Raw genomic sequence first — 14,053 nt, forward strand, 5'->3', positions numbered from 1 at the left:
AGGCCTCAGCAGCACAAATTATGTGTCCAGCAACATCTGATTCAAATATTATGCTAATTTAACAGTGAGTGGTGGTTTCAGACCTAACAGTGTCGCACTTGCACTGACATTTTCTGAAAAAATTAAAAGACCGAGCTGAAGGTGGAACGATTCGACCAATCAGATTACAGGAGCATTTCAGCACCGCCCACAAGTGCCCACTTATATATATATATATATATATATATATATATATATATAGGCCTATATAATTTTCTTTTTTTTTTTTTTCTTTTTTTTGTTAGCTGCATTTGACAATGTACATATTGGGGAGTCACTTTATAGTTGTTATTTTATATATAAAAAAAAAAAAAAACCTGAGCATTACTGAATGTGTAATATTCAGACAACTGTGTGTCCTTCAATCGTCTTCAGTTTGATGATGGATTTCAAAATCATACAGTCACTGCTGTTATGTGTCAAAATACGCAGGAGATGCTGGAAACTATGTTTGACTACTCAGGACAAACAGGGGCTTCATGAACAACTATCACAATCATAACATATTTTAATCACTTAGGTACTGATGCAGTATCAAGAATCAAGGGAATGTAAACTTTTGAACCCATTCATTTGTTCATAGAGTTGCATTAATGGTGTCAACTGCGGTGGTACAGAGCAGTTTTATTTAAAAGAATCTGCATTCATTTGGAAGAAATGGTGAATTGGTTCAAAATAGTGATTAATTTCTTCTGCAGGAGCATCTGGTGTTGATATTGATGAAGTGTCCGCAATGGAGGGAGATTCAGTCACTCTACACACTGATGTTAAGACAAACCAACAAGAGAGAATAAGATGGTATTTTAATGACATTCGCATCGCTCAAATTACTGGAGATCTCCGTAAGATCTGTACAGATGTTCAGTGTAATGAAGGAACTGAGAGATTCAGAGACAGACTGAAGCTGGATCATCAGACTGGATCTCTGACCATCACAAACATCACAAACACAGACTCTGGAGTTTATGAACTAGTGGTAATCAGCAGCAGATTCAGCATCATAAAGACAAACAGTGTTTGTGTAACTGGTGAGTATCATTGTAGTCATTCAGTGCTTTTACACTTGAACAATTTGAAGTTAAAATAAATTAAATTAAATTGAAGTTACAAAGGTTGTTCAGTCAAGAGCAGTTAAAAGATTTAGTTTTCTTTGACTGAGCTTTATTGTCTGCTTCCACTTTAAGATGGAAAGCACAGATCCAATATACTGATACACACGTGTTTTCTTTTTCTTTTACTTTAAGACATAATCCTAACCAATTTAGGATTTACTAAGACATGCATGCTAATGTGATCTTGTCTGTAGGTTAGTCTATTTGTTCATCAAAGCACACACACACACAAATACACACACAAAAAAGTAAAACAGAAGAGAAGTCAACTTGTGCGCTATTTGTGCTATGTTGTGTTTTACACCCCTAATCTTTAAGAGAAAGGCCTCACTAACACCTCTTCCAGCAGCAACCTGTTCCTCCCATCCTGGTACTGGCCAGCCTCAGCCCTGCTCAGCTTCAGTGAACATGCAGGTGAAAGCTTTTTTGGTGGTATATTATATTTTTGGATAGTGAATCTAGAATCTCAGCGTGCTTTACTTGATAGTCTATGCATTAAGAGAGTGCTGTAAATGTTGAAATCAGTTATTTTATATGCTTTTCAATAAAGGTAAATGCATTTGAGGCTTTAATGTTATGTTTTATTTTTTTGCCAATTTTTATTTTGTGTGTGTGTTTGGATTTAGGACGCGGTCTTTGAGTACGCAAAATTCCTTCGGATGCTGAAATGATATGACCATGCTGTACAGCGTCGTTTAATAATAATTTCACATAATGAATAATAATGCATCTAAAATGTCAAATCTACTGCAACGCTGCAGTTTAATAAAATGCATTTTCCTTTCATTTAATATACGGTCATGCTATTGCATATCGATCACACGGTTTCACGTGATATTAATAATAATAATAATAACAATATAAATAAATAAATAACAACATTCATAATTCTGAGTTCTGCTCAAAAGCCTTCAAATTTAGACGACCGAAACCAATTATGTTGTAGGCTACTGTCACCATCAAGCAGCATTTAAACAGCCTTTAGAGGACGTGACTGCACGTCTCACGTCATCGCGCTGCGGTGCGTAAGGAGCCTACCAAATTAGATTTTCGGTTTTCTCACCGGTGACACACTGCTCAAATGCAAAACGTAGTAAAACCATATTAATAAGAATACGACACAATCGAATTGGCTTCGGGTTTAATGAAGAGGAACAACATTGCATTATTATGTATCAAAATATGGTTAATTTATTTGGAAAACCTGGTGAAAATGAAGCTTCTCTTTGTTTCGTGCCTATTATTCTGGTGTTTTCTCGACCATGGTAAGATTAGGCTTCTCTCTCTCTCTCTCTCTATCTCTCTATATCTCTCTGAGGTTAAAATCGTGTTTTCATTACATACAGTAGGCTGTCATGCGTGGGATGCTCGTGTGCACAACAAAAGATGTGGTCTACGTCTGAGTCAGGGCTGAGTTTATCTGGCATAACGGACGACTGTGCCAATGACGAGCCCATCATGCAGGAACACTATTGTACTTCTGTATTGACAGTAGGCTATTCTGCGATGAAGAAGCCTATATTGCTCTGCATAATGAACATCGCATCACTCAGCTGCTTTCGCACAGCAATAAGCCTGAGTAAGACACTTGCATAGAATGACCATGGGTGGGGGGGGGGGGGGATGTGGGGAAGCTAGCTGACCAGGGGCGTCATGCACTCATGATAAAGGGGTCTCGTCATACTTGTCATGTGACATATCTGCCACAATAGCACTGTATATATGATGTAAGATTATAATTTATTTTATTTTTCCTTTTTATTTGAAATATTTCCAAACGTTCAATCCTCTACAGACACATTGGCAATTGAATTGCCATTGGCTTGTACATTATTAGTTTACTCGCCAGACTGAATCTATGAAAGTACACTCTTAACATCAGTCAGTCAAGAATTATAATCAAGATTTATTTAATAATAATAGAACACTAGTGATAAAAATAAAATTGATAGCCATGTTTGAATGTTTGAATATTAGCAGTGATTTAAGCGGCCCAAAAGAGGTGCCGGTACTCTATTATAGCATATTTATATTATATATATATATATATATTTTATTTTTTGATGATTCCCCTCATCCCCTGGGGTAATAACAACTATATTGAAGGATTTTATATACATCAGTCAACAGACGACCTTATAAAAAATAATAATAGCTTTTATTAATTTATGGGTTTGCTTGAGCTAGAAATAACTACTGAACATAATTAAAATGTGCAAAAGGATTTTGAAAAAATACCCTTAGAAAGAGCTACTGCATTACTTCATTATCTTGCGTCTGACCTGCAGCGATATCATGTATAAGGGGGTGTAAGGGGGGTGTCTGCGGTCTTGGGTTACAGGATGGGGGGCTTATGATATTATACTTCGTAGCCTATAAAAGATAATGAATTTCAAACCTTAACTAAACACATTTTTATTCAAGGATCAACCGTCTGTCATTACTCTTTAGTCTGCCACAAAAACCAACAACATTAAAATCATGAACTCAAATGTAATTGTAAAAAGAAAAAGAAAAAAACAATGACTATTGTAACAGTGCGTAAATCAGACCTTTCTGTAACGCTAACGCTTATGAGCTTAAACATATTTTTTGTACACAGTGCCACGAACTGTCAGTCACTCCTGTACGCTTGCACAGAGACAGTTTATAAGAGACATGCCACTTCCTCAATCCTCAAAACCTGTAATGGCAAAGATGAAGGTTGTGTGCACATGTCCCGGCCCTCCCGCTGGAAAGCCAATCATCTGCTTTTAACAGTCAAGCCGGGAAACACGACTTGCCTGAAAGGACTTTGGCATGAATCACTGTCCTCCTTGCAGCTTTAGCAACTTGCGCTCTCTTAATCAAGCTTTAAAACAAAAAGGGGACAAAAATGTCATATTGTCTTTGTGCATATAGATTAATTAGATAAATGAATATCTAAATTCGTAAAAATAAAAATACTGTATTTTTTTTAGAACTTAGAGAAAAGATGCTGCAGCCAATGAGCAGCCGACAGGGGCTGGTTGCAAGACGACTCAACCTCCACAGACAGTTTTAATGTTTATCAGACAATAACTACTCAAGATTTTGCTTTAGTTTAATTTTCGGGACAATTAGGGCCAGATTCGGGATTCGGGACAACAGTTTAGATTTTGGGACTGTCACAAATTTTTCGGGACGTCTGGTCACACTACCTTAAAGAGCTACTGCATTACTTCATTAGCTTGCGTATGACCTGCAGCGATATCATTCAGGCTTGGTGGAGTGTCAGTCAGCGAGTCATCTGATTCTGGCAGTGCTATTTTAGTACTCTGAGTCTGAAGCCAGGAAAGCATATTAAGTGTTGTACACTGTATTTGAATTTTTACTGAGCCGAGTGTGCGCGTTCCACACACTTTCTCCGGTCACGTTGAAGTTATTACTGACAGCGGCAAAAACGATGCATGTGCTTTTCTCTTGTTCAACTGAACGGTGTATGGACGATGTAGTCTCTGCTCTCGGTGGGATGAATTAGGAAGCTTGCATTGTGAAGGGCGCTCTGAAAAGTGGCAGCGCAGACAAAAGATTAAAACCTCTATTAAGACAGATGTCCAAATGAGCGTACCGGTACGCTAAAAGCACGTTCTGGGCGCACGGAGAGGTGGCGGTACGCTCAAGAACTATATTTGGAAGTGGCGGTACTGAATACCAGTGCATACCGGCCCACTTAAAGCACTGCATATTAGTTATTTTAACTGAACATTTTAACTGGACTGGTGGTGGTGCTTTTTTAGTTATTCTGTGATTTTGTAAAAAAAAAAAAAAAAAAAAAATTGTGGAAAAAAAAAATACTGAAAAAAAAATATTTATACAAATTCTACTAATAAGAATTATAAAACGCCATATGGATTACTAAGGATTTACGAGCTGTATGTTTTGTGCATTTGCTCGAACTGATTTGCCGAAATCAAATCGGACGGTAATACGTGAGCGCCAGCCAACGATATTGTCGTTTTGCAGATTTGAGCAAAAAGAAAATGGCTGAATTCCAAACGTAGGCCGTTATTTTGACAGTAGACAGAACTATTTGCACTGTATTTATCAGTGGGACAATGTTCATACAATACTACAACCTAGAAATAATTTAAAGGGGTCACTTCCAGGCCTCAGCAGCATGAATTATGTGTCCAGCAACATCTGACACTGACTTTGTCTGAAAGAATGAAAAGACTGAGCTGAAGGTGGAACGATTCGATCAATCAGATGGAAGGAGCATTTCAGCACCGCCCACAAGTGCGAATTAAATATTGAAGCCATTAACCGATTTGTACCGTACACGTTTTTTTTTAATAATCAAAACGTACACGGACCAACTGTCTTGTCCATGTTCTCTCACTTGAGTCTTGAGTCTCTGACCTTCTGCAAGCCCTGCCTTGTTCACGCAGTGATTGACAGGGCGGGAGGGGGCGGAGAAGTGATCAGCTCGGAATGCATTTTCAATGTGCACATTGAATTTTGAAACATTCATTGAAGGACATTGAATGAAAATGCAATCGTAAGTGTCTCGACTGTGAGTGTAAATGCAATTAAGAAAATGAACATTTGAATGATAATTTTGCCACAGTTTTTGCTTGAACATGTTACAAATATCTAATCATTTCTGTAATATATTTTCATTTTAATTTTGCAACTTATAAAGCGTTAAAATTTGTATTCATTTTACATATTAAAACTAGTGTATGAAATGTCAAATGAAAATTATGTAATTTCATTTTCATTTTGCACCAGACGTTGCACAAATGTATTGGAAAATGTACATTTTAATACAGAAATGCATTGCCATTTTACATATTGCATTGTCATTTTGCATATTACATTCCAAATGTAATATCGCTACCCATATGCTTCCATAATTTACTCGCTATGTAGAATGTTGAATGTTAACTATATCAGGAAATATCTCTAGGCCTATTCTCAAACATGTGTTTGTAAATGCGTTTTGCACCCGATTGTCATTTGAACTATAATGGGTGATGGGCAAAGTAGAGTAATAGTGTAATCTATTAACTACACATAAAACCCTAACTTTTTACTTAAAAACCAGATATGGGTGTCATGCCATAAAATATTGTTAATACGACTGACTTTGTATTTAATGTTAATGTTAACAATATTGTAAGTTACATTCTCATTTTACAGAGAGCAAAGAACAGTTTCACTTCAGTCTAGCCAGAGTTCAGGCAGGTTTACACTGAGAAATAAATATATTAATTCCATTCGTACGCACATCTGTATAGTCAGCGAGCAAGTGAACAAAACACAGCATTTCAGCTGTGACTCATCTGAACTTTTCTGATTGGCCATTGCATTCAAAGGTTATAATGCAGCGCTGTACAAACATATCTGTCTCTGACTCAGCGCCAGCCAAAGTGTGAAGACAGATTTGGATTTAGCATATGATGCTGTGCCGCACTGAACGATCTTAACACACCGGTGTCATTGTATCAAATATAAAAAATGTAATTTTACTATATATATTTTTTGTTTGTTTGTCTTTTGGAAGCTGCATTTGACCATGTACATATTGGGGAGTCACTTTATAGTTGTGATTTTATACAAAATTTTCCTGAGCATTACTGAATGTTTTCACTGAATGTGCAATATTTGTCGGTGTGTCCTTCAATCGTCTTCAGTTTGACGATGGATTTCAAAATCATACAGTCACTGCTGTTATTTGTTCAAATACGCAGGAGATGCTGGAAAACTATGTTTGACTACTCAAGACAAACGGGCTTCATGAACAACTATCACAATCAGAACATATTTTAATCACTTAGGTACTGATGCAGTATCAAGAATCAAGGGAATGTAATCTTTTGAACCCGTTCATTTGTGTGTTATTATAGTATTCTCATCAAGGCAAAGAGTTGCATTAATGGTGTCAACTGCGGTGGAAAAGAGCCGATTTCAAAGAATCTGCATTCATTTGGATGAAATGGTGAATTGGTTAAAAAATAGTGATTAATTTCTTCTGCAGGAGCATCTGGTGTTGATATTGATGAAGTGTCAGCGATGGAAGAAGATTCAGTCACTCTATACACTGATGTTAAGACAAACCAACAAGAGAAAATCAGATGGTATTTTAATGACATTCGCATCGCTCAAATTACTGGAGATCTCCGTAAGATCTGTACAGATGTTCAGTGTAAAGATAGTGATGAGAGATTCAGAGACAGACTGAAGCTGAACAATCAGACTGGATCTCTGACCATCACAAACATCACAAACACAGACTCTGGAGAATATAAACTCCTGATAAGCAGCAGCAGCAGCGACAGTGAAAAGATCTTTAGTGTTACTGTTCATGGTGAGTCATGTTTAAAAATTACTCTTGCATGTGTAAGTCATGTCATTAATATGTTTTTAGTTATCATTTTGCAGTTACATTTAGATGTGATTTAATTTTTTATTTATATACAGCATATAGATGATTTACACAAAACCACATTACTGTTAAAGTGGAATTTGCATACTTAAATGTGAATTTAGTTCAGTGATTTACAACATTTAGTTTTTTATTTGTTATTTATATCTTTTTCATTTACCATCTACTGATCATCTCTTTAAATCCGTCTCTTATTTCACAGTCAGTGTGTTTCCTCTCCCACCAGGAATCCAGAGTGCAAAGTATTTAGTTTCAAATCTCTTTAATAGCACACAATGTTAATGAAAGTTGCTTCCCAGATGAAGTCAAGAGGACATGTTTTATTACTTACATATTATACTCAGTTCTTTAATCTTATGTGATGTTTCCCCCAAAAGATCCTCCAGCAGCTGTTGGTTTGTGTTTCAGGTGTTTCTGCTGCTCAACGAGATAAAATGAAGAGAAAGTCAATGAAGGAGGGAGAATCTGTCACTTTAGATTCTGATGCAGTAAAAAACCCAAATGATTTACAGATGTGGTATTTTAATGACACTCGCATCGCTCAAATCAGTGGAGATCCCAATAAGACCTGCACAGATGTTGAGTGTAATGAAGGAACTGAGAGATTCAGAGACAGACTGAAGCTGGATCATCAGACTGGATCTCTGACCATCATGAACATCACAAACACAGACTCTGGACTTTATAAACTACAGATCATCAGCAGCAGATTCAGTATCATAAAGACATACAACGTTAGTGTCACTGGTGAGTATCATTGTAGTCATTCAGTGCTTTTTCACTTGAACAGTTGTAGAAAACTGATACAGTTTATTTAAATCGGCCCAGTAAATGTTTTTGTTGTGTGTCCTGTTTGTAGAAGTGAGCTTTGACTCAATATTAAATTATAAATGAGATCAAAACTATCATCTTCACATGCAAGTCAAACTGACAGACACTTGTCACCATTTTTTATTATGAATTTTAAATCAATAATTTTGAAATGGTAAAAGTTGCTTGTCTTTTTGCTGTTTTAGCTGCTGTTCCTTACAAACCCACCAGATGTCACCTTATCAAAAAAGTCATACAACTTTCTACTAAATATTGGTCAGAAGTACTAATAAAGTTGTTTATCAGTCCACCTCTAGTAATAATGACTGTCTTTCTTTAGCTGTTTCAGGTTCATCTGCTGCTGTAGCTGCTGTTGTTTCCATTGCGGCTGTTCTGCTGGTTGCAGTTGTTGGTGTCATTTACTGTTACTGCTGGAGGTCTAATCCAGCAAGACAAAATGGCAAGTATTGGATACAGTTTAATCAACAAGCTGGAATAATGAGATTTATTATGTAAAGAAAAAATAATAATTTTTAAAAATATGTTGAAGTTTGTACATTTATGCTGATCGACCAAAGTAATATTTTGTTGTTAATAGTTCAAACAGGAAAAAAGACACTGAACAATGATCAATATAAGGTAAGATACTATGTGCACAAAATCTGTCTGTAAACACGTTAAAAAAAAAAATTACATTTACAGCAGACTGACTTCTTTGAGAATTGTTAAGGCTCCAATACACATCAAGTGAAATCAAATAACTAACTGGTTTTATGTCATTTTGTTTGTTTTGAGAATGTGAAATGGCTTGCTTTGAGCTACCATTGTTCTGTGGCAGTTAGAAAATAGGTAGATGTGGCTCTGGGGTTCCTCCTTCTTTGATGTGGAGATCTCCAGTTGATTTTTTCTGTTCAGTTGGTAGAGATCAGACATCTGTGAGTAAAAACATAAATCCTCTGGAGAGCTGCTATATATTCAAAATATTCACAGTTTGGTATCATTTGAAATGTCCCAGTGCAACTGGTCAGAGCCATCACTAGGATTCGGGTGGGGGGGGTTGGCAGAGGACTCTGTGGCTTGTAATCCCACTCACTGAACGTGATTGTGCACTCACAAACCTGAATGTGAGTTTGAGGGGACCCCATAACAAATTCAGTGCACAGGGCCCATAATTCCTTGCGACGCCACTGTGGCTGGTACAATGGTCTCAATATTATAAGTAGACTAAGGTAATAAAGATTGTAAAAGTTTAGAGATATGTTGCTTACTGTAGAAAGAAACAAATAGTGTTTGTGTAACTGAATCATATTTTTTTTTCTCAATTCATATTTTGTTTGACCTTCTGTGTATCTGTGTTCTATTTTACAGAAGATTGGTGGAGATTCGTACCTTACTGAGGCTGAAGCTCAGACTGTTACCCCTGAGACACGGCCGCTAAGTGGTGTTATAGGGGTACCATCTGCTGTTGCTCCTGAGCCCCCGCCGCCAAGTGGTGTTAGAGGTGTACCCGCCAATGTTATCCCTGAGCCCCCGCCGCCAAGTGGTGTTAGAGGTGTACCCGCCACTGTTACCCCCGAGCCCCCACCCCTAAGTGTTGTTAGAGGTGTACCCGCCCCTGTTACCCCTGAGCCCCCGCCACTAAGTGGTGTTATAGGGGTACCCTCCGCTGTTGCCCCTGAGCCCCCGCCGCCAAGTGGTGTTAGAGGTGTACCCGCCCCTGTTACCCCTGAGCCCCTGCCGCCAAGTGGTGTTAGAGGTGTACCCGCCCCCGTTACCCCTGAGCCCCTGCCACTAAGTGGTGTTATAGGTGTACCCTCCGCTGTTGCCCCTGATCCTGCGCCACCAAGTGGTGTTAGAGGTGTATCCGCCCCTCTTAGCCCTGAGCCCCCAACACCAAGTGGTGTTAGAGGTGTACCCTCCGCTGTTGCCCCTGAGCCCCCGCCGCCAAGTGGTGTTAGAGTCGTACCGGCCCCTGTTACCCCTGAGCCCCCAACGCCAAGTGGTGTTATAGGTGTACCCTCCGCTGTTGCCCCTGAGCCCCCGCCGCCAAGTGGTGTTAGAGGTGTACCCGCCCCTGTTACCCCTGAGCCCCCGCCGCCAAGTGGTGTCAGAGGTGTACCCGTCCCTGTTACCCCTGAGCCCCCGCCGCCAAGTGGTGTTAGAGGTGTACCCGCCCCTGTTACCCCTGAGCCCCTGCCACTAAGTGGTGTTATAGGTGTACCCTCCGCTGTTGCCCCTGAGCCCCCGCCGCCAAGTGGTGTTAGAGGTGTACCCGCCCCTCTTACCCCTGAGCCCCCAATGCCAAGTGGTGTTATAGGTGTACCCTCCGCTGTTGCCCCTGAGCCCCCGCCGCCAAGTGGTGTTAGAGGTGTACCCGCCCCTGTTACCCCTGAGCCCCTGCCACTAAGTGGTGTTAGAGGTGTACCCTCCGCTGTTGCCCCTGAGCCCCCGCCGCCAAGTGGTGTTAGAGGTGTACCCTCCGCTGTTGCCCCTGAGCCCCCAACGCCAAGTGGTGTTATAGGTGTACCCTCCGCTGTTGCCCCTGAGCCCCCGCCGCCAAGTGGTGTTAGAGGTGTACCCTCCGCTGTTGCCCCTGAGCCCCCGCCGCCAAGTGGTGTTAGAGATGTACCCGCCCCTGTTACCCCTGAGCACCCGCCGCCAAGTGGTGTTAGAGGTGCACCCGCCCCTGTTACCCCTGAGCCCCCAACGCCAAGTGGTGTTATAGGTGTACCCTCCGATGTTGCCCCTGAGCCCCCGCCGCCAAGTGGTGTTAGAGGTGTACCCGCCCCTGTTACCCCTGAGCCCCCGCCGCCAAGTGGTGTCAGAGGTGTACCCGCCCATGTTACCCCTGAGCCCCCGCTGCCAAGTGGTGTTAGAGGTGTACCCTCCGCTTTTGCCCCTGAGCCCCCAACGCCAAGTGGTGTTATAGGTGTACCCTCCGCTGTTGCCCCTGAGCCCCCGCCGCCAAGTGGTGTTAGAGGTGTACCCTCCGCTGTTGCCCCTGGGCCCCCAACGCCAAGTGGTGTTATAGGTGTACCCTCCGCTGTTGCCCCTGAGCCCCCGCCGCCAAGTGGTGTTAGAGGTGTACCCTCCGCTGTTGCCCCTGAGCCCCTGCCGCCAAGTGGTATTAGAGATGTACCCGCCCCTGTTACCCCTGAGCCCCCGCTGCCAAGTGGTGTTAGAGGTGTACCCGTCCCTGTTATCCCTGAGCCCCCGCCGCCAAGTGGTGTTAGAGGTGTACCCGTCCCTGTTATCCCTGAGCCCCCGCCGCCAAGTGGTGTTAGAGGTGTACCCGTCCCTGTTATCCCTGAGCCCCCTCCGCCAAGTGGTGTTAGAGGTGTACCCGCCCCTGTTATCCCTGAGCCCCCGCCGCCAAGTGGTGTTAGAGGTGTACCCGCCCCTGTTACCCCTGAGCCCCCTCCGCCAAGTGGTGTTAGAGGTGTACCCGTCCCTGTTATCCCTGAGCCCCCGCCGCCAAGTGGTGTTATAGGTGTACCCGCCCCTGTTACCCCTGAGCCCCCTCCGCCAAGTGGTGTTAGAGGTGTACCCGTCCCTGTTATCCCTGAGCCCCCGCCGCCAAGTGGTGTTATAGGTGTACCCGCCCCTGTTACCCCTGAGCCCCCGCCGCTAGGTGTTGATATAAAGGAGTCCCCTGTTCACCCTGAGACCCTGCTGACATCTGCTGATAAATGGGCATGCGTTGATCAGGCTAAAACCCTGCAGATGAGTTCAGCTAAAGGGGACTGAGACCAAAATAATAAAATAAAACATTATTTCGTTACATTTTAAATCTTGGAGTTTTCAGTTTGAGCAGATGATTTAAGCATCACTGTCATCATAAGAGCACACTTCTTTTAAACCATATTCTCAAAAAAAAAAAAAAAAAAACCTTTTCAACGGCTTCAAAAACAGTATTTTGATTACTGGCAGCTAATTCACCACATCCACCATCAAATGACAGTGACACTTATAGGTGATTGCATAGAGTAATTGCTCTGCAGTAAAACTATTTAAGCTATTTCGAGTTTTGCTGATGATATTCTTCTTTTATGCCTGCGGTAATAATCAGTGAAACATCTTTGCTTAGGGAAAATATACTTAGATTTTTACACTATCCTATACACTTATTATACTGGCTTAGGTTTTATGAACGGAACATGCATAAATGAACTACTTAATTGTGCCTTACTCACACTGACTGACACACACCTGAAGAATGTGCACAGAAACCCTTCTCTCCCAGACAGCATGTGATGCCGAACTCAGTTTTTTTTTTGTGCTTTATTGAATGGTCAGACACAGAATTATTTCTGTCTTTGTGAGTTTTATATTTAAATTATGAGGCAAGTGAAGATTCACACCTGTAATATATACACCTTATTTAACCAGTAAGCCTCACATTTTGTGTTTTTAATAAATCTTTAAAGTTGTATATTGTACTGTACATAAATTCAGTGTATGAATGATTAAGTTAAGTGGATTAAAATTGAGTTTTTGTCCTGATCACATCTCCGCCTCTTGGGAAAAAAAAACACTGTTATTTGATTGTTTTTAGCTGAATTAATTTTAAAGGGAACCTATTATGCAAAATTCACTTTCAATTTGTTTTTGATAATAATTTTGTGTCCGCAGTGTGTGTGTACACAACCACCCTATCATGATAAAAATCTGCCTAAATGCACTGTAAGTCGTGTCTGGTAAATGTAATGTAAATCTAAATGTATATTTATCTGCACTGAGGAGGAGCTTTTACACCTTCAAAGTTTAAACACACCATTAGATATGGCTCAGAAAATTGAAGAGGCAACCCACGAACAAAGCTTTGCTCTGACTGGTATCGACTTCACAAACCAGGAGTAAAAGCCTCCAGGTTTCAGGAGGTGTGCTATCTCAGAGGCCTGAGCTCCGCTGCGATCCTCACAGAGCGTATCATCAGGGGAAGAGGTGCTGAGTGGAGTCAGAGGTAACAGTGGAATACAACTTTGTTGCCTTATCATCCATCACAATTTTGGCTTGTTGAAATGAAATGCCCTAATGTCAAAATCATTGTTGAATGCAAATACTGTATTTGTAAATAAACAGGGGTTCTCACTCTAAATAAGAGTACAGAATATTTATGCTGATTTTTGTTTATGGTATTCAGCTGCAACATAATATTTTGCATAATAATAATAATAATCAGATTATAGTCTGGAGCCATGTTTACGAAAACTAAAAGATGTGAGATAAAAACAGTTCCTCTTAAAAAAAATGTGCTTCTCTTTCAAGAGCTGGAAATAGCTCTTGAAACGATAGCACTGCTTATCTGCAGGGTCACAGTGTAATAATTAGTTAATATGTATAGAAATATATATGCCCTTGAATTCTAATATTTCTTAGACACACTGTAAGATCTCACATATTTTCTCACAAATATTTTATTTAAATTTACAAGAATGTGTAAAAATACAACTGACATTTTCAAGATGTACAAATGTGTCGATTCATATCCATATCAAAACATACAAATGTGCTAAGTCGCAGGTTCGAGTCCCGGTGTTGGCAGGAGTTGTAGGTGGAGGGAGTGAATGAACAGCGCTCTCTTCCACCCTCAATACTCATGACTGAAGTGCTCTTGAGCAAGGCACTGAACCCCCAGTTGCTCCCCAGGTGCTGGATCTATAGCTGCCCACTGCTTCGGGTG

The 14,053-nt window shown here is 40.7% G+C and overlaps 1 protein-coding gene across 1 annotated transcript; it reads left to right on the forward strand.

The window, feature by feature from the left end:
- The first annotated feature begins 2,183 nt into the window (after positions 1-2,183).
- Positions 2,184-13,462, forward strand: LOC113078264 (basic proline-rich protein-like). Its single transcript, XM_026250593.1, has 6 exons — positions 2,184-2,416; positions 7,153-7,482; positions 7,969-8,307; positions 8,711-8,830; positions 8,969-9,009; positions 9,739-13,462. Exons 1-6 carry the CDS (start codon positions 2,296-2,298, stop codon positions 12,115-12,117), a joined length of 3,330 nt encoding a protein of 1,109 aa, XP_026106378.1. The 5' UTR covers positions 2,184-2,295; the 3' UTR covers positions 12,118-13,462.
- Positions 13,463-14,053: the final 591 nt, after the last annotated feature.

The sequence above is a fragment of the Carassius auratus genome, unplaced genomic scaffold (assembly GCF_003368295.1).
Source record: "Carassius auratus strain Wakin unplaced genomic scaffold, ASM336829v1 scaf_tig00024993, whole genome shotgun sequence".
NCBI classification, from domain to species: Eukaryota; Metazoa; Chordata; class Actinopteri; order Cypriniformes; family Cyprinidae; genus Carassius; species Carassius auratus.

Excerpts from the sequence above, each read along its gene's own strand:
- LOC113078264 (XM_026250593.1), top strand. The coding sequence starts at position 2,296 with ATGAAGAGGAACAACATTGCATTATTATGTATCAAAATATGGTTAATT. Across the intron at positions 2,417-7,152 it reads CTGGTGTTTTCTCGACCATG|GAGCATCTGGTGTTGATATT; the intron begins GTAAGATTAGGC and ends TTTCTTCTGCAG. Across the intron at positions 8,308-8,710 it reads ATACAACGTTAGTGTCACTG|CTGTTTCAGGTTCATCTGCT; the intron begins GTGAGTATCATT and ends GTCTTTCTTTAG.